We start from the raw sequence: 20,969 nt of genomic DNA, 5'->3' as shown, positions 1-20,969 counted from the left end.
ATAAGTATGTGGTCTAGGTAATCAGCAGGTCTAATTTTTAAAAGCTGAGTACCCCAAAATAACCCTCTTGGGAGGTTTTCAGATTCTTCCTGCAGCTCTATATCTAAGGTTCATTGTTTAAAAAACTGAACGGCTTGGTCGAACCCTAGCCTGATGAGTTCTTCCTGGGATGTGCCAAGTTGTTGCAACTTAGATCTTAAAGCCATTTTCCATTTTGATATCAAGTTATCCACTAATATTAAAGGAGCTAAACCAACGAGAAAAAGCAATACAGGCCAAGCAAACGGAAAGAAGTACAGTTTGAGAATATGGTGGTGTTGCGAAGCAAAAAGATCCTACCCACTGACAGAAAATGTTTGCCTTGGGAAGCAAGCTGGAGGACTGTAACAAAGACAAGCAGACCTGCAAGTTGGGCAGCAATGTGTTCAGCCATGGAACAACATTTGGGGCGGCTTCAGGTGAATGGCCTTCAATATGCACTCCAATACCTTTTTGGAGTGTGTGTAGAGGGGTGATTCAGATGAGCACCTCTAATTTTTTTAACCTTTTTTTTTTTTTTACTCCACCTCTGGTCTCTCTGGGCTGCCGGAGGGGAGTTGCCTGTCTTTCTCCCTCCACCCTCCTCTGGCTGGAAGATGAGGAGGCCGAGCCCCAGCTGGGGGTGGGGGAGGAAGCAGAGGTGGCACGGCCAGGGAGAGGAGGAAATGGGGCAATGCTTTCCGGCTGGGGAAATGGGGTGTCAGGCAGTTGGGCGGCGGTGGCAGGAGCAGCAGAGACTGTGCGCCCCCCCCCAAATGGCTGCATGGGGGCCTGGAGGTTGGTGTGCACACGTGGGGACCTTAACGGGAAGCTTGTTCACAGTTTGTCCTTTCAGCTGAAATACTGAGATTTGAAGTATGGACCCTCATTTGTGTGGTCAATTTGAAATGTTCATTTATCGTTGCTAGTAGCTCACATTCTCAGTGAGTCGTGCAGTCACACAGGTTGACATGCTTGGGATGTGGGGGTCATCGCTGCACTCCCCTGGAGTGAAATATTATGTTATTGTGAGTTCTGTGGCCTTGAAAGGCGGGGGGGGGATCCCATGTAACCAACAGTACTACTTGGGAGTAGGAAGTTCTACTTGTGTGTAAAAAGGCATGATTTGGGGTAAGAGTTAACTCTCCCCCATCACTGTGGTTGCTTCATTTGCTTTGATAAGATGATGCCCTTTTCATGCATGACCTCCTTTGAAGTCTGCTGCTTTTGGTCAGAAGTATACGGTCTCTCAGCTCTGCCTCAATAACTTGTTGAAGTTAGCATAGCAGGACAAAAGCACGCCATGTACATTTCTCATACTGTTTCGGAAGCATCTAATGCGCAGTGCACTTTACAGTTGTCTTTTAGCTGGTCCTTTCCAATACAGAAGGTTTTATGGTTTCCTGTAGACTTGTAAAAAATACTAATTTTATGTGAAGTATGCTGCTGTTAGCTTGTCCACTTGTAATGCATTTATTTTTTAAAAATCAGTTCTGGTTAACCAATGGAAATAAGGCTGGTTGGTCTTGACTGTACGATGGAGAAAGAGCAGGAGCAGAGCGAGGCTGGTGGCGGCCCGTGTACGGCCGCTGCCGTGGCCCCCTGGGCCCAGCTAGCCACAGGATGTCAGACGCGGAGGCGTGGTCTCCCTTCCAAACGGGGCCACTCTGCCCCGTTTGGAAAGGAGATCAGCCCATGCTGCGTTGGGCAGCATGAGCCGGAGCGACTCTCCCTGCCTTAAATGCAGGATCCATTTGTTTGTTTTCCTGGCTGTCCATGGTATCCTCTAAAGTCTTCTCCAGCACCAAAGTTCAAAAGCATCAATGCCTTTTCTATCTTGCTTCTTCAAAGTCCAGCTTTCGTATCCATAGAGTGTCACGGGGAAAACCATTGTCTGAATAATTCTAATCTTTGTAGGTATGGACACGTCACAGCATCTTAATATCCTTTCCAAGGCCTGCCTTGCAACCCTACCAAGTGCTAGTCTGCGATGTATTTCTTGACTTCTGGATCCTTTACTGTTGACCGTCAATCCTAAAGACAGAAGCTATCCACCACTTCAGTGTCTTCATTATCAGTTCTGAGGCTGGTTGCTGTACCTGTTGAATGTATTTGGTCACTCACTCTGAAGATTTGTACATACATGCAGCCCATTCCTCTTTGGGGTCTTCGATTGATTGATTGGATTGGATTGTTGTTGTTGTTGTTATTGTTGTTATTGTTGTTGTTATTATTACATTTATATCCCACTCTTCCTCCAAGGAGCCCAGAGCGGTGTACTACATACTTGAGTTTCTCTTTCACAACAACCCTGTGAAGTAGGTTAGGCTGAGAGCGAAGTGACTGGCCCAGAGTCACCCAGCTAGTTTCATGGCTGAATGGGGATTTGAACTCAGGTCTCCCCATCCTAGTCCAGCACTCTAACCACTACACCACGCTCGCCCTTCCAAAAATGGCTCAGGGTAATTTACATCAAAATAAAAACAATTAAAATCAATTAACATTTAAAAATAAAAACTGTAAAACAACATAAAACCAATTAACAATTTAAAACAGTTTAAAACCCTGGAGGACCAGGCCACACATTTACAGCAATTTAAAAACCACAGAAGGCCAGGCCAAACAGATAGGGCTCTCCTGAAAGCCAATAATGGATTCAGATTATGAATTTCTGCTGGGAGTGCATTCCATAGCCCAGGAGCAGCTACAGAGAAGGCCTTCCTCTGAGTCGCCACCAGACGTGCTGGTGGTAACTGAAGACGGACCTCCTCAGATGACCTTAATGTGTGGTGGGGATCATGCAGGAGAAGGTGCCCTCTAAGATAGCCCGGACCTAAGCTGTTCATGGCTTTAAAAGTAACAACCAGCACTTTGTATTTTGCCTGGAACATATTGGCAGCCAGTGTTTCAAAATGGGCATAATATGGTCTCCCTGGGTTGCTCCAGAGACCAATCTGGCTGCCGCATTTTGAACGAACTGAAGTTTCCGATCTATGTACAAAGGCTGTCTCAACTCTATAGCCCGCTCTAAAGCCAGTTTGAAATGGATCTAGATAATCTTATGTCTGTCTTGTCTGTTTTGTCCCATAAAAATGATGTCCCTTAGGTCTGAAGATGTTTACATGTGAAGATGTGAAGCTATATCTTGCTTCAGAATGTGATATGAGAGAGAGAGAGAGAGAGATGTGGGTAAGAATGGAGGTAGTAAAACAACAAGAATGGAGGTAGTAAAAACCTCAATGATTAAATGGGCCCAGGACCTTGGTTATAACATTGACTTGGAAAAATGGGGAAAACTTTGGATAAAAGATATAAAATTTACTGCTTGTTCTAATCTAAAGGGAAATATTTTGAAAATGATGTACAGATGGCATCTTACGCCCAAAAAGCTGGCCTTAATCTACAAGAATATGTCAAATAAATGTTGGAAGTGTAAGAAAGAAGAGGGTTCCTATTTACATTTATGGTGGACATGCAATAAATTGAGAGGTTATTGGGACTTAATATATAACGAGCTTAAAAAAATATTTAAAATGACTTTTCCCAAGAGTCCAGAATCAATACTATTAGGTATTGATAACAATGCTCTCCCGAGGAAATATTGGACCCTCTTCATGTACTTGACAGCGGCAGCAAGACTGACATTTGCGCGCAGGTGGAAAGACAGTCAATGCCCGTCTAAAGAGGATTGGATTCTTAAAGTACTAGAATTGGCAGAAATGGCGAAATTAACATCACTACTAAGAAATAAATTTGAAGAATTTAAAAAAGAATGGGACAAGATAGAATTCTTGTCTATCTAAAAATACATCACAAAATGGATTTCTGTCAGGCTTTTGAGGGCTAACAAATGTTTCAAAAACACCCCAAAGTTGTTTTCTATATGAACTACTGGGGAGAGAATGTTTAATCTATAGGCAAGATCCGGTTATTGTTAACAACACTTGTTCCATTGATGAGATGGAAGTCTTTATTCTGTGTGTTTGTGAGTGTTTGTACTATTTGTGTTTGTTCTTTTGTGTTGTGAAAATTGAATAAAAAGTATAAAGGGGAAAAAAGATTGTATATCCACAAACAATGGAAATGAGAAATTCTGTAGATTTATTAGGACTATCAGAGGATTTATCATGTGCCTCATTACTGATTGGTCGATTCTTGAAACAATGAAAGTTAAATAAAATTTCAGTTGGCCAGAAATTCAGCATTGGTGCTTTTGTGAGACATTGAAAGAACTACTAGATAAAGTTAGTTTAATCAACAGAAGTGCTACTTCTTCTTGGAAGGAATATGTGCTGCAATTCAGTGCAGCAAAATGCAGGCCGTACAACACCACCAGCACGGTTGCACAATATTGCCTCCACTGGAAATAATGAAGGCAGCTTCACACAACTGTACTTTTGCCATTTAAAGCCCAGAGAATAGGGCTGTTCAACAGTGCTGGCAGTGTTGCAGGTCACACAACTTTGCAGATCGTCCTTGGCCACCCATGTTTCACTGTGCAGAATGTCAGTGACTGCTGTTATGTGGCTCTGATCCAGCTGTTATTTAACATTTTAAAACAAGCACATGTGTACAGTGATATCTAGACTGACCCTTACCTCACTGCTCCATCAGGCCTAGTATTGCTTACTCAGCCTGGCAGTGTGACTCTCTAGACAGAGAAACCTTGTCAAGCCCTGTTTCCTGAGTTCCTTCTAACTGGAGATGCTGGGGATTTCACAGCCTCCTCCAGGAAAAGCACGGGCTGTGCCATTATGGTGTGGCTCCTGATCTGAAGATCTTGTGCTTCCTGCATGAAAGTCTAGGTTGCTCCTTGGTTTATTATTATTATTATTTTTACATTTATATACTGTTCTTCCTCCAAGGAGCCCAGAGCGGTGTACTAAATACTTGAGTTTCTCTTTCACAACAACCCTGTGAAGTAGGTTAGGCTGAGAGCGAAGTGACTGGCCCAGAGTCATCCAGCTAGTTTTATGGCTGAATGGGGATTTGAACTCAGGTCTCCCAGGTCCTAGTCCAGCACTCTAGCCGCTACACCACGCTGGCTCTCCAGACTAAAGCATAGCTTATCAATGTGTGGTACATGTGCCCTGTGGGTACACAAGACACAGGCAGGTGGTACAGGACAAGGGAAGAGGGGAAAGAAGCCCACCTAGAAGGATGGAGAGAAGGGTGCCTGCTTGCCTTTCCTGTTCAGTCTTTGCTGCTAGTTACTGCCTAGAATTAGTCTCACCTGCTCTCTCTTGCCCTCTTTTCTCATTGCTCTGTCTTGTCACTTCCTTTCAAAACAATAGCAAAAAGCTTGGCATGGTACACAGGGCATGATACTTTCCCAGCAATAATTTGGCACGCCACGCTTTGTACAGCACGGGGATCGGCCTTCCTAGCTTTGGCCCAACATCACCTCTAGCTATGGTACATTTCAATTCAAAACAATTCAATAAAAACAGAATACAGCTAAAGGTTTAAAAAGAGCAAAGGACAGCTCATTGGGAAAAAGCCTGGATAAAAAGGGCTTTTTGTCTTCATTTTCTTCATTTTCATAGTCTTCATGTTCCTCCTAAAGGCTGGGAGAGAGGGAGCCATGTAGGTCTCCACTGAGAGTGAGTTCCACAGCCTGGGGGCAACAACTGAGAAGGCCCTGTCCTGCATGCTCAACAAACAAGCCTCAACAGGTGTTGGCATGCAGATCAGAGCCCTCCCAGCTGATCTAGTCAGGTGGGTAGATTCAGCTATATATATAGCCCTTCAAGTGTATGGCACACATTGCTGTAAATATAAGATCGACAGGAAAACAGCTTCTTAAATGTTTTTTCTTCTTCCTTAGGTCATTCAAAAATTAAAACTCTTTCTTTTAAAGATTTAAAATATTAAAAAAAATTAAAAAATTAAAACTCTTTCATTTAAAATTTTTTTTAAAGGGATTACTTGCTACTTAAAAGGTTGAGAAACTCTGATTTAGCTAATAGGAACACAATCTATCAGGGACATCTTCTGTATCAGCTCAGTTGAAATGAATGAGAACTGTAACCCTCTTTCACATCTGTGACTCACTCCTTACAAGAAGTGATGGCAGATATGTGGCCATTGCTGTCCAAAACAGCAGCACTGCGTCTCCTCTCCCCCACCCGCCCGCCCCGCCGTAATGTCTAGGAAATATAAAATACGTAACATTACATCATCTACCCTTCGTGCTGCCACAAATACACTTCAAAGTGGAAGCTGGGAAATTCTGAGCCCAATTATATCCTGTTGCACATTTGGGGAGAGAGGGAGAATATGTCACAGAGCTGCTGCTTTCAACAGCAGTTCTGCGTCTGCCATAATACCTAATTTTGGCCTCAGTGGCACTTGTACTACTGATGATCCTGGCTGATTGTGCCTAAAGGGTCTCCATGTGTTTTAAAAGACTGTCTCTTGTTGGAAACAAAAGCACTAATTCCACTGCACTCCATTAATAGCTCAGAACACTACAGTATCCTTATTGTTAACTTGCCATGTTTGGGACTCTTCCAGCAGAATGCTTCATTGCTTTTTCTTCTGGGTGGCCATTGTTTTTGCCCATCGTGAGAAAAATGTGTTCTGACTGTCCATGTTGAAACAGTGGTCTGTGTTTTAAAATAAATAGTATTTTGCCTTTTCCAGTTCTGGTTTATCAATTAAAAAATCTTGTTTGCTCTTCAGCTTCATTAAAGAGCCTATACATATTTATAGTGAAATACAGTAGAATTATCCCCCCATGCCACTTTAGATATAAAAGAAATAAATGTGGGGGATCTAGTTTCATAAGAACAGCAGGATTGCCATGCTGGATCAAAGCAAAGGCCTGGCTAGTCCAACATTTTGTTTTCCATAAACAGAAGATGAAAGAAGTAGTCCTCCACTGTTTGCCCTTCTTAAAAGAGGCATTTTTAAAAAGTGGTGATTCTCTTCATTTAGCAGGGGGAGAGCAACTAGCCCTATCCATCCCCAGCACATCATCTCTCCAATGGCTGTTGCCCTTATGTTTCTTTTTTAGATTGTGAGCCCTTTGGGGACAGGGAGCCATTTTATTTATTTATTCATATCTACGTAAACTGCTTTGGGAACCTTTGTTGAAAAGGGGTATATAAATATTTGTTTTATTCGTATTTGTCCTGATCAATCAGGGCTTTTGGTTTGATCCAGCAGGCCGCCAATGAGGGTGGAGAAACAGAGGAGGGCGGGCAGGCTTCTCCACCGGCCCTATCCTCCATGTGTGCCCCTGGCCCCATGCCCGCCCATGCTGCTCTTTGCCAGCACTAACAAAGGAAGGAGACAGGTGCACAGCCCCAGCCCCATTTGGGCAGTTCCTGTTCGCTAAACGTAGTTGCCCAATGGTAATCCTACCCCGGTGGGTAGTGAGGGCTGTTTTGTTCTGTTCTGACAAGCCTTTCAGGAATGGTTGCATTTGTGATGAATATTTTAATCTGCTGCTGTAAGTGAGGTTCTGTTTACCGTAATTAATTTCTTTTGTTTTCATTCAGAATCCTTTTTTTGTGTGTGGTGGTGGTGGTAAACTGTCTTGATTGCTGTTTTACAGACTATGGAGAGGGGAAAGTTAAAGAGTTTGAAAATAAATACATTATATAACCCAAGCAACATTTACCAGGAATATCTACAGTTTCCTAGAAATGGCAAGCGTTCAGACAGATGCTGCAAAGATGCAACAGCGTTTCCTGGAGCACAGGGGCGAGCTGCTGTTTTTGGTAAATCTCCCTTCCCTCTGCAGCTGTCTTTGCTCTCTGGAAATAATCCCAGAGGCCCCCCCCCAACCTTCAGGGACACATTCTTTGGGAGGAAAGGAGGGCTGTGGGGCAAAGGAGGATCGTGGAAGATCCCACAGCACTTGCACGATGGAAAATGCTGTTTTACCGGTGCAACTAACCAAGCAAAGGGATTCTTTTAAATGACCCTACAGTGATTGTTGCTGGTGTCTGTCTGCCTTTTTAGATTTTGAGCCCTTTGGGGATGGGGTGGCATCCCTACCCATGCGAAATCAGACACCTGCCATATCACAGCTCTATCTTTTTTAAATTATTCTTTTGATTATTTATTTCCTACATAACCTGCTTTTATTTTTTGGTTTTGGATCTGCCCTGCCCTGGGACACTGCCTCTCATGTTCCTTCCCTTAGGTGCCAGGGGTGTACAGCCTCAGTAGGTGACAGAGGATGGAGGAGCGAGGAGGTTCCTTCACCTGGATCCCCATTTCCCCTGAACAGCATCTTGGCTCATTTTGCCCTTATCATCGGCCAGGTGTTAAAATGCTGCTTGGCCGCCTCTGTACATTGTCTGAGAGGTCGGGATCTCATCTCATGAGATCCTGATCTTGTGAGATTTTGGGCTCTTCCCTTCTCTGTGTGTCTGTACTCAACTCCACAGCATTCCTCTTGGCTGTTGCCCAGCCTGCTCCAGAGCTGCTGCAGCCTCGGCAGCAGCTCAAGAACCACTTTTAAAAACTTTTGTTGAAAGGAGATCTCTAAATAGCTGTTGTTGTTGTAGCAGCAGAATTAGTCTGGATGTCAGTCAGTGTTTTTATGTAGTGATGCAGCAGCATCCAGCACGACTTCTGCTGTGTGAACAAGTTTGAATTGCAGGCAAAATGACGACTTTTGCTCTCATGGTGTGGAAAGTGTAAAACCGCATGTGTGTGACCTGCAGAGTGGATGTCTCCTGGGGGCTGCACGGTGAATGCTGCTGATCTGTAGCAGCTGCATTAGAAAGATAACATTTTTCTAAAAGGCGCTTCTGTTTCTTAAGGCTTAAGTTAAGATGCTCCCTTGTGTGTGGCAATCTGGAGCCCTCTTTTAAAGTTATGCTTCTTTGTTTGGGAAAATGCTTGAGTTATAAACCCTTCAAAATGTTTACAAATTGGTTCAGTGCTGTGTCGTAACTGCTGATAATATTCCATGCAAATATGAAGCATCCAACGGAAATCTTGTCTGCACAACCTAAAAGGCTTCTTATAACAGCTTGAGCTAATTCCAGTGGGCTGCACAGCATGCACTGTTTTCTGCTAGGATTATTTACTACTGCTTTCTACTACTAGCAGCAATGGTGGCACAGTTCACATATGTGTGTTTATTTTAAACATTTTTCTGTCCCTCATCACTGTAAAAAGATATATTCAAGGCAGGAAATAGATGCATTTGATCGATAATTTTATTTCGGTGTCTCAGTTTTTTAAAAAAACACAAGATATTAAAGAGCAACATTAAAAAATTGGAACAATAGTCTTTTTGAAGCAACACCTGTGTATATATATATTTAAAACCATCAGAAAATATGTGCTGCAAAAGTTATGTCTTGGCAGTTCACTGCGATGGTGCCTTGTGTCTTAGAAGCAGGTAGTGCTGAACAGTAAAGCACAGGGATAGGGAGTTTTATTTTATTTTGTTACAAACATTTATATTCTGCTTTTCCATTTCATATTAAACACTCAAGGATGGCATGAGATAAAATTTAAAAAATAAGCTATACACATCACATTCAAATGGAAAAACAAAAAGTATAAAAGCAAAAACAGAATAGCAGCAATAAAAATAGACTAGCTGACCCCACACAGAGCATCTGTACACTCTTTGGGGCCAGCAGTTACCTCTCCCCCCCCTTCTGCCCCAGACTCCGCTTCTGGGCCCAGCCACCTCTCCTCCCCACCGCCACTCCTCCCCCCACTTTCTTTTCCCCCTCCTGGGCCTTGCCTCCGTTTCTGGGCCGGGCCCACCGCCACCTCTGGCTTCCGCAGCCAGGCCCGCTGCCACTGTGGAAACCAATCTTCCTGGGTGCGCCTCAGCCAATCAGGCACGTCTGCCGCCCAGCCAATCAGCTGGGTGCTGGGACGCACACTCCAAGGCACACTCAGGAGAATTATATATATAGATAAGCCAATTGCAGCAATATAAAGAGAACAGCAGGTAAAGCCGATAGTTTCAAGAGAGAAGTACTGGACTCTTCCCCCGCCCCCAGGTCCAATACAATGGGGCTTGACAAATCCCAGGTGCCAGGGAGCCATGGTGCATAGAAATTTAACCATGGCACTTAGATAAGGATATTCAGAGGTAGAGTTATGGAATAAAATCTTTGTCTCAATTTCTGTGGTCATTTGGAAGTTGCAGCCGTGCTTGTATGTGTTTGGTCCTGAGTGAAATTCAAAACTCCAGGCAGTAAACTGCACAGATTGCAGCAGAACCATAAATAACACCCTTCATTGTAGCAGAATCAACACGGCCGCCACCCGTGCCAGAGGAGGACTCATCCTTTGACCACTCAATAGCCGGTGTTTGAGGGAATGCAGAAGATTAGCTATAGTATGTTAAGGGGCAATTGATTTGTTTTGAATGATCTTGTGTGTGAGAGCAAGGTAAGGACCAGAGAGAGAGTTTTTGCCCTCTTTCCCAGGAGGACCTCTTGATACCTTTGTTGTCTGTGTTTAGATGCCACTTTACTGGTGTTTGGGGGATGGGACTGTTGGTCAGTAGTAAAGCATCTGTTTGCATGCAGAAGGACCCAGGTTCACTCCCTGGCATCTCCTGGTAGGGCTGGGAAAGACTCCTGCCTGAAGCCTTGAAGAGCCACTCGCAATCAGTGCTGACAATACCGATTTACCAATGGTGTGACTTTGTATAAGGCAGCTTCCTATATACCTGTGTTTCAAGTAAAAACATGTTTTAGTATGCCGTTGGTGGTCCCCCACCCACCACCATCTTGTCTTAGCCTGGTACCAATTGCTGCCATTTTAATTTGATTTTTGTTACTGTAAACCACTTTGGACCTGATTGCTGGGAAAGTGGGATATGATGTTTTAATAAATGAAATAGAAAATTTGTCAAACCTGCTCCAAAATGGGTGGGTGAGCTCTGTAGTGGTCGATTCCAGTATTGATGGCACACACTTTTAAAGCCTTGAATATAGTTGTTATTTTCCGAACTGTGAATGTTTCAGAAATTTCATGCTTCCACAAATTTCATGCTTCCATTGTCTTAGTATCTCTCTCTCTCTTTTTCTTTTCCCATCTCTCTACAGCGAGCAGAGTATTTGCCAAGCCCGGGCATCAGTTATGGTCTATGATGATACCAGTAAAAAATGGGTGCCAATAAAGCCTGGTCAGCAAGGCTTCAGCCGAATCAACATCTACCACAACACTGCCGGTAATACATTTAGAGTAGTCGGAGTTAAATTACAAGATCAACAAGTGAGTAACTGTGCTTTTCATGATTTTTCCTATTTATGTTCTAAAATGAAGCCCAGTGAGAAGGGCCTGTATGTCTTTTAAAAAAACTGTATACATGTTTCCACAGAACACTTCTTATTCTGTATTTGGCTAGAATACATTTACATACATTGAGCACTCTTGTATATACCTTACTTGCTTGCAGCATGTATTCCTGTCCCAAGATTCATGTATTTGGAAGAATTTGGAAAAGCCACGGAGCAAGAACAAGATGGAATGGGAAGTGGAGTGCATATATAGGTGGTGTTCTGGGGGAGGTGTCCCCCATTGCTGGACCCCACTGGTACCTTGAAGGGAATGAAATTTTTACTTAGAGTGCTTTAATTTTTATAATAAATCAATGTATGCAATAATAATCAATATGTCCAAAGACCAGTTCCCCGTGGGCTTCAGTCTGTATTTAGGATGGGAACATTAACATGAAATATACTGTCTGACATTGAGGCTACCAGTGTGGATGTGCAGCCAAATAATAAAGCATGTGCACAGCAGCTGTGTGCCTCCTCCCAAAGCACAGGCACTTGGATATCAGAGGGCCCACTTCTGAAGTATGTGGAGGGACCAGTTTTCACCACTCCACTTCCCCTAGAAGCATTCTGTGCAGTGTGGGAGGAGAGCTGGTCTTGTGGTAGCAAACATGAATTGTCCCCTTTGCTAAGCAGGCTCTGCCCTAGTTTTTATTTGAATGGGAGACTACATGTGTGTGCACTGTAAAATATTCCCCTTAGGGGACATCTGCATGTTTGCATGCAGAAGGCTCCAAGTTCCCTCCCTAGCATATCCAAATAGGGCTGGGAAAGACTCCTGCCTGCAACCTTGGAGAAGCTGCTGCCAGTCTGTGTAGACAATACTGAGCTAGATGGACTAATGGTCTGACTTAGTATAAGGCAGCTTTCTATGTTCGTAGTATGCAAATATGTCCCTGAGGGTCTTGCAGGTCCCTGACATGCTGTATTTACCTGAATCCAAGACTAGTTTTTCCCCAAGTTCCTTGATGTTAGAAATCAGGGGGTCATCTTGAATTCAGAGTCTTCTATTGGGGTAAATGTGGTAATTGCTCATTGCTCAGAGGGCTTCTGGTGGAAGGAGAGGTTGACGAAAATTGTCCCCGTGTGTTTCAGAAGTGGGCACGAAGGCACTGCACATGTGCAGCGTTAGTCTGAATATCAGCCACTGTTTTTCTTTTAGAACTGTAACATGGGACAAAGTTTGGCCCCTCTGGAATAGACTTTGACCTTTCTGTGCCCCCCCATTCTCCCTACATTTTCCGTTAATTTCAGTTTTTTCCAATACCCCACATAAAGTACCCCTACATATGCTGGTAACCTCTAGGCTGGATTAATGCAATGTGCTCTATGTGGGGCTGCCTTTGCCTTTGTATGTATTCCACAAACTGCAGTTGGTTGAGAATGCGGCAGCCAGGTTAGTCTCTGGGTCATCTAGGAGAGACCATATTACCGCTGTGTTGAAAGAACTATACTGGCTCCCTATACGTTTCCAGGCAAAATGCAAGGTGCTGGTTATTACTTATAAAGCCCTAAACAGCTTAGGCCCTGGGTATTTAAGAGAACGTCTTCTTCGCCATGAGCCCCACCGCCTGTTAAGATCATCTGGAGAGGTTCATCTGCAGTTGCCACCCAGTCGCTTGGCTGCTACTCGGGAACAGGCCTTCTCTATTGCTGCCTCTGGACTTTGGAATGCGCTCCCTGTTGAAATAAGAGCCTCCCCATCTCTGGCAACCTTTAAAAAGGCACAGAAGACACATTTATTCACCCAGGCTTTTTAATTAGATTTATAGTTTTAAAATTTTAATACTGGGTTTTAAATGTTTTAAATGATTCTGTTAATTGATTTGATGTTGTAAATGATTTTCATTGTAAACCGCCCAGAGACACAGGTTTTGGGTGATATAGAAATATTTTAAATAAATTTTAAAAAATTAAAGTGAATTGAAACTCAGAGCACCCCACAAGACCTCTAGCATGAGCAGAGGACTTGGATAGACGGGCAGGATTTTGTTGCACTGGTGCAGAGCTTTGCCCAAGGCACTGATCAGCATGAACCTTCCTGCTGCTTTCTCCTTTCCAGTTTCTCCACAGACCTAGTTTAAGGCACATGCAAGAGGATGGGAGGTTGGCCGATCTTGCGGTAGCAGGCATGAATTGTCCCCTTTGTTAACCAGGCTTCACCATGGTTTGCATTTGGATGGGTGATTACATGTGAGCACTGTTTGGTGTAAGATATTCCTCATAGGGCATGTGGACGTAGCTCAGTGCTAGAGGATCTGCTTTGAATGCAGAAGGTCCCAAGTTCACACCCTGGCATCTCCAGGTAGGGCTGGGAAAGATTCCTGCCTGAAACCTTGGAGATGCCACTTCCTGTCAGTGTAGATATAACTGAGCTAGATGGACCAATGGCCTGACTTGGTATAAGGCAATTTTCTATGTTTCTTGTTCCATTTTATGCAGGACATTTGCAGAAGCAGTGAAGTCCTTTCTCTCTTCACTTCCCTTTTGTCTTAACACTTTCCCCAACAGATTCCCTTCCTTTCCCCCAGTAGTTGTCATACAGAAAACTCAGGGGGATGGGACAGTAGCAACTAAAATAATGGTTGGCTAGCAAGTCAAGCCGTTGTTGTTGTTGTTGTTGTTGTTATGATTCTTATTTGATGGTTTTGGCTTTGTTGCTTCTCTGATTGCTTAGTTTTTTAGATGATGTTTCTATGTCAATTTTGTTTTAACTGCTTTTGTTGTAAGCCTCTTTGAGTGCCTGTTCAGGGCCACAAAGGGATGGGGATGATAAATCTGAATGAATAAAATAAATAAATAGGCATAAACCTACATGTGATGGCATGTATATCCTGTTGTTTAACAATCATAGGAACATACAGAGCTGCCTTCAACCAAGTCAGACAATTCTGTAAGAGAACCTCTGTGATAAAGTAGTCTCTTTGACATTTGGCTTTATACGAAGGCTTTTGGGAGACCATTGAGGTGGGAGGCTAAACTATGGGAGAAAGGAATAAAGTCTATTATACCTACAAAAAGGAATATCAAAATCCATGCTTAATTCCCTGTAGGCAGACACAAGGCATCTTTCAAGAAGCATTCCATTTGCTTTTGCACAAGTCCGTGCTTTTAGATATAAAAGCATAGGGAAGTATTAAAACTTGGAGGTGCAGAGGCAACCATTTTTCTTCAAACTTTAATGTAATATTTATTTATTTAAGAATAAGTATATCCTATATTCTTCATAGCCTCAGTGTATAGGAAAAAAGGCCTTGCTGAAGGAGAACCAGCATGGCTTCTGCAAGGGCAAGTCTTGCCTCACTAACCTTTTGGAGTTCTCTGAGAGGGTCAACAGGCATGTGGATAAAGGGGATCCGATTGACATAGTATACTTGGACTTCCAAAAAGCTTCTGACAAAGTTCCCCACCAAAGGCTCTTGAGTAAACCTAGCAGTCATGGGATAAGGGGACAGATTCATGTGTGGATCAGTAACTGGCTGAAGGACAGGAAACAGGGGGTAGGAGTAAATGGACAGCCAGGAAAACAAACAAATAGATCATAGAATAAATGAATCCAGAATTTTCACTTGAGGCACAAATGACCAGGCTCAAACTATCATAGTTTGGACACATTATGTGAAGATCCAGCTTCCTTGAGAAGTCCATAATGCTGGGAAAAGTTGAAGAAAAGAGAAGAAGAGGACGACCAGCAGCAAGGTAGATAGATTCAACACCAATGAATGCACCACTGAGAGACCTTAAAGGCCAAGTTGAAGACAGATGATCCTGGAGAGAATCTATCTATGTGGTCGCTAAGAGTCAACACCGACTTGATGGCACTTAATCAATCAATCAGTCAATCAATCAATTTCACAATGGAGGGAAGTAGGAAGTGGGATCCCCCAGAGATTGGTACTGGGATCAGTGCTCTTTAACTTGTTCATAAATGATCTAGAAGTTGGGGTAAGCAGCGAAGTGACCAGATTTGCAGATGACACTAAACTATTTTGGGTGGTGAAATCCAAAACAGATTGTGAAGAGCCACAAAAAGATAACTCCAAACTGGGGGAGTGGGCAACAAAATGGCAAATGCAGTTCAATGTAAGCAAGTGTAAAGATGCATACTGGGGCAAGAAAAACTCAACTTCACATATACGCTGATGGGATCTGTGCTGTCAGTGATTGACCAGGAGAGAGATCTTAGGGTTGTTGTGCACCACTCTTAGAATGTGTCGATTCAGTGTGTGGCAGCTGTGAAAAAGGTTAATTCCATGCTAGGAGTCCTTAGGAAGGGGACTGAAAATAAAACTGCTCATATTATAATGCTGTTAAACAAATCTCTAGTAATGTGTACGGCTTTCGTCACCGTATCTTAGGGATATTGTAGAACTAGAAAGGGTGCAGAAGAGGGGGGCCCAGAGCACCTTCCTTATGAGGCTAGGCTACAGCACCAGGGGCTCTTCACCTTGGAAAAGAGGCGACTAGGGGGAGACATGATTGAGGTGTATAAAATTATGCATGGAGAGGGTGGACAGAGAGAGATTTCTCTCTCACATATAGAACACTAGAATCAGGGGTCATCTCATGAAACTGAAGGTTGGGAAATTTAGGACTGACAAGAGGAAGCACTTTTTCCACACAGCACATAATGAATCTATGGAATTCTTTGCCATAGGATGTGGTGATGGCCACCAGCTTAGTTGGTTTTAAAAGGGGCTTGGACAGATTCATTGCTTAGACAGTTCACTGAGATTCTAAGATTCACTGCTTAGACAGTTTCATGGAATAGGTCTATTAATGGCTACCAGTATGGTGGTTGTGGGCCACCTCCAGTTTCAGAGGCACAATGCCTCTCAATACCAATTACAGGGGAGCAACAGCAGGAGAGAGGGCATGCACATACCTCTTGCCTGTGAGTTCCCCAGAGGTATCTGGTGGACCACTGTGTAAAACAGGATGCTGGACAAAAAAGGCCTTGGGCCTGATCCAGCAGGGCTGTTCTTATCTTCTTAAGGTGGCTTACATATCCATGGAAGAAATTCTAAAAATGATACATTGGTGCTTTCCCCCTTCTCCCACAGTGATTGCTAATTTATCTTTCTTTCTGGCTTCTTACCATTCAGTTCTTCCATTTCAATTTCAGGTAGTGATTAATTATTCAATTGTGAAAGGACTGAAGTACAATCAGGCGACACCAACATTCCATCAGTGGCGTGATGCACGGCAGGTATATGGGCTGAACTTCGCTAGCAAGGAAGAGGCAACCACATTCTCAAACGCAATGCTGTTTGCTCTGAATATTATGAACTCGCAGCAAGATGGAGGTAAGACCAGCAATCATCTTTTGTCTTTTTCTTTAGCATACCGTCTCTCTTGTCAAATGCTGCTTACTGTCAATGTTTGCTTGCCTCATTCACTAGTATGGGGCTGACTTTCCATTCTAAATTAAGTAAGAATGAAGACAGATGTCATGCTTTTAGTGTGCTGCTTTCTATAAAATCCATAAAAGGTCACTGCTTTCTGTAAAAGGTACATTTTTTCTGTTCTGTGGTGAGCTTAAAAACCTCAGTTCTGCTATACGCCTATAACGACTCCTATAAGAAAATGGTCCTCAAAAGCAGTGTGTTAAGCATTCCATTAACACACTTGAATGTTGAATCTCACTTTTAGTTTTGTACTTAATATCCGAGCCGATGTCTGAGTGTATGTGGTGCATGATTGGGAATTCCTTACTGCTAGATGACCCCAACTAAGCACTGGTGGTGATGGAATCAGCATGTATGGTAAAATACTGTTCTAGAGAATAGAGTGCCTGGCTGTCTTCTCACCAAGAATGCAGAAGATGGTCATCTCTTCTATAGGACTGATGACCCCCACCCCCGGTTTTGTCAAGCCATGTTAGATGTAGCTAAAAATGGCATCCAGAACACTTAAGGTGAATCTGCAGGTTTTGCAGGAGATTCTTGGTTGGTTCTCCTCTTACATTGAAATGCACTTGCAGGAACTTTGAATTTGTTCATGGCTATAGTGAGAGGTGAACCCTTCCCTTCCCCTCATGCCATTTTACTGGTTGCCCTTCACCCTGGTTACTGTTCACCCTGCAAGGGAAAATTACTGGTACCTGTATTTCCCTCATAGGAAGCTGCCTTATGCTGAGTCCGATCATTATGCTGAGTCCATCCAGCTCATTATTGTCTTCACTGACTGGCAGTGACTCTCCAGGGTTTTAGGCAGGAGCCTTTCCCAGCCCTACCTGGAGATGCCAGGGATTGATGCTCTACCACTGAGCTATGGAGGTAGATGCTCTATCACTGAGCTACTCCCCCATCTCCAGTCCCTTCCGTCATGGAGCAAAGAGCTTGTGGAATTTGAACCAGGAAAATGGTGCAGCAGAACATACGGAACATCCCTCTTCTTCCACAGCTGCTGTGAACATATCTGCAGCTACCAGAGCCTGCATTTTAGTTTATAGAAATAAAAGCACCAGGAGATCCAATCACAAATTTCCTTTGTAATGTGTAGTTTGGCCCTTTTGACTGCAAAGGTTGGGTGCAAAGTTGAGCAGTTCAGGTTTTTCTTCAAGTGCAGCACAGTGATGGAGAGTCTACTTGGCATCCCTGGTAGCGCTGGGACTCCTGCCTGAAACCTGGAAAAGCTGCTGCCAGTCAGTGTAGAGGAGAAAGTCAGAAAGCAGAAAGAAAGGGCGAGGGGCAGAAAGGAGAAAGCAGGGATAGCATTCCCCCTCCCACAAAACAAACAAGCTAGTAAGAGTTAAGACTTACCAGCAGCCAGGGAATCCTCCAGAGCAGAGAGCTTCCTCCAGCCCCTCCTCCTCTGCCTGAGCCTGAAACTTCCTCTTTTGGTCTTACTGGCTGGAACAGCTGCTACTCAAGCTACTCCAGCCAATCTGATTCCTAGGGGGCTCCTCCTGGCACTGTCCCCAGGAAGAAGGGGAAAATGTATTAAACATATACTCCCTGAAGCAACCAGGAAGTGCATTTTAACCCATTATTTTAGTTCTTCCTGGGGGCAGTTCCAGGAGGAGCCCCCTAGGAATCAGATTGGCTGGAGCAGCCTGAGTAGCAGCTGTTCCAGCCAGTAAGACCAAAAGAAGTTACAGGTAGGGGAGGAGGGGCTGGAAGAAGCTCACTGCTCTGAAAGTTTCCCTGACTGCTGGTACGTCTGATCCTTTAGCTTGTTTGTTTTTGTTGGGGTGAGGGGCGGTGCCCCTCCTGCCCTTATGACCAGCCACCACTGGTGTAGACAAAACTGAGCTAGATGCACCAATTGTGTGACTCGTATAAGGCAGCTTCCAATGTAAGCAGCTGGTACGACAGCAGCAGTGCTGATTGTGGGGTGGGTTCTTGTCATCCAGATCCTAACAATTCTGACAGCAGAGCACCATTTACAAAGAAACCATTTGATTGTAATAGCTGGTTTTAATTTACAATGTATTGTTCTCTAGGATGCGTTATGCATATTTTTTCATTCTTTGCTTTGTTTTCTTCCATATATCCTGTGTGTGATTCTGAAGGCTAAACTTGAAATTATGCCATCTTTAGATACATTCTGTGCTGTTAACCCACCACTAGCAAGAAATATTTCTGACCCAGATAGAACTAAATGATGTAGGAGGATCAAGAATACAAACTATATTCATCAGATGTATTTATTGACTAATAACTAATTATAAATATGTAGCTATGTATATATTAAAATCCAAATAAATAATGATCTGCAAAATATCCTCATAAAAAACCATAGGTATTCATATAATACAACAAAGATTTGAAAAACAATCTTGCTCATTACTATCCATAAAGATATTGCAGGCTTATAATCACAAATACTCTTGTAATGTACAAAGTATTCTAATGTCCATAAAATGGTCTTGACTATATTGCAGATCCTTTGTTCTCCCTAATTTTCAATGTACATGAGATGCATTCCGACATAGCGACTTTTCTAAATTAAGTTTCATTCACTTAGTAATCTATTGTTGCTTTCTAATAGTAGTAATTGCATGAAGCTTATGTAGCTTTTAAGCCTGCTTATTTGGAAGTCAAGTTCCATTGAAATCAGGGAGACTCAGTTTGAGGTAGATGTGTTTCGGTCTGCAGCCTTATGAACCTCATGAAAGTTTATATGTTCAAACCAAGAGCTCAAGTTTCCTAAAGTATATTTACTCTCAGCTGCAAACATTGACCAGCTGCCTTCCATAGAGGAAGAGCATATGTACGATATGTGGCTTCTGGTAACATGACCCAGTAATACCCAAAGTCCTGCATTCCAGACATCAGTGTATGCTCTTAAATATTATATTGACTGTCATAAAGGTTTATAGTTAAAAGTTCTGCTTCATGAGTTCAGAAGGTGACTGGCCTTAGGCTCTTTTGCAAGAGACCTATACAAAGACTAATTGCTGCTTAGATGTCAGGTGGTTAGCTGGGGAGTTACAGCTAAATGTAAGTAAGTGCTATTACAGCAAGTCTCCGGTTTTCCTTTGTGAGCTTGAGAGAATCTGAAATCATTGACCCCAGCTTCTCCTGCACCATCTCCAACATGAGCCAATCTAATGGCTCAGGCTGGTTATTTATTCTTAATCATATTTCTATCCAGCCAGTTCTCCACTGAGCTCAGAGCGACATATATAATATGGGACTATCCTATTTTATCTTCGCGACAGTCCGTGAGTCCCAGGGTCATCCAGGGAGCTTCAGGGCAGAGCAAGGATTCAGACAGGTCAGATGCTCTATCCACTGCACTAAAGTAAAGGTAAGAAGTGTGCCGTCGAGTCGGTGTCGACTCCTGGAGCCCACAGAGCCCTGTGGTTTTCTTTGGCAGAATACAGGAGGGGTTTATCATTGCCATCTCCCGTGCCTTTCAGCATCTTCCTATATTGCTGCTGCCCGATACAGGTGTTTCCGATAGTCTGGGAAACATGCTAGTGGGGATTCGAACCAGCAACCTCTTGCTCCATAGGCAAGTTACTTCCCCTCTGTGACATTAGATGGCTATCCACTGCACTCAAGGAAGTATAAGGCAGACACCAGCAACACTCACTGGAGGGATCCAACCACTGGAGTTGGATGGGGACAATTGCTGCCCCCCTTGTAAGCATACGAGAATCACCACTTTAAAAGCTACATCTTTGCTCAGCTAGCAGGAGTTAAACCCCACCCACACTAGATTGGACATCTGTCATAGCATGATCCACTGTAAGCAGCTGTTCTTCCAACATATGTCGCAGGTTACTGTTAATATAAAATCAACTGGAGAATTGAGGTGGTGCTTAAACCTTTCAGAAGTTAGAGGATATGGATGCTGGCGTAGCATAGTGGCCAGGAGCGTGAGCTGGAAAGTGTTTGATTCAAATATCACTGCAGCTTTCTTGCTGTACATTCCACTGTCTGAGTTCACAGCTATGAACTCAGTCAGTAGTCTTTGGCAAACTACTATCTTGCAGCATTAGCCCCAACCAGCTGTGATAGGGAGAATCAGATTAACGTAGTGGTGAGAACACTGGACTTTGGCAAGGGAGACTTTGATTCAAATCCTCCTCAACCATGATACTCATTGGGTGACCTCGGGCTGGTCACAGTAGCCCTTTCGGACATTATGCTATGTTCATTCAGGTATCTGTGTGTGTGTGTGTGTGTGTGTGTGTGTGTGTGTGTGTGTGTATTTTTAAGC

At 43.4% G+C, this 20,969-nt stretch overlaps 1 protein-coding gene across 12 annotated transcripts in view; it reads left to right on the top strand.

Annotated features, from left to right (window-relative positions):
* Positions 1-20,969, top strand: part of EVL (Enah/Vasp-like) — a 254,336-nt gene that overhangs the window by 125,832 nt on the left and 107,535 nt on the right. For 7 of the 12 annotated variants that reach the window (XM_053258108.1, XM_053258116.1, XM_053258081.1 and 4 more), the window contains exons 2-3: positions 11,061-11,229; positions 16,420-16,600. In XM_053258108.1, coding sequence (XP_053114083.1) covers positions 11,061-11,229; positions 16,420-16,600 — 350 coding nt within the window. Of the gene's footprint in view, positions 1-7,358; positions 7,475-11,060; positions 11,230-16,419; positions 16,601-20,969 lie in introns of those variants that run through there. The other 5 variants (XM_053258140.1, XM_053258133.1, XM_053258051.1 and 2 more) reach the window with 1 other exon arrangement.

Source organism: Hemicordylus capensis, chromosome 1, assembly GCF_027244095.1.
Source record: "Hemicordylus capensis ecotype Gifberg chromosome 1, rHemCap1.1.pri, whole genome shotgun sequence".
Lineage (NCBI taxonomy): Eukaryota > Metazoa > Chordata > Lepidosauria > Squamata > Cordylidae > Hemicordylus > Hemicordylus capensis.
Note: the sequence above shows the minus strand (reverse complement) of the source record. Positions and strands in the feature narration are given on the sequence as shown.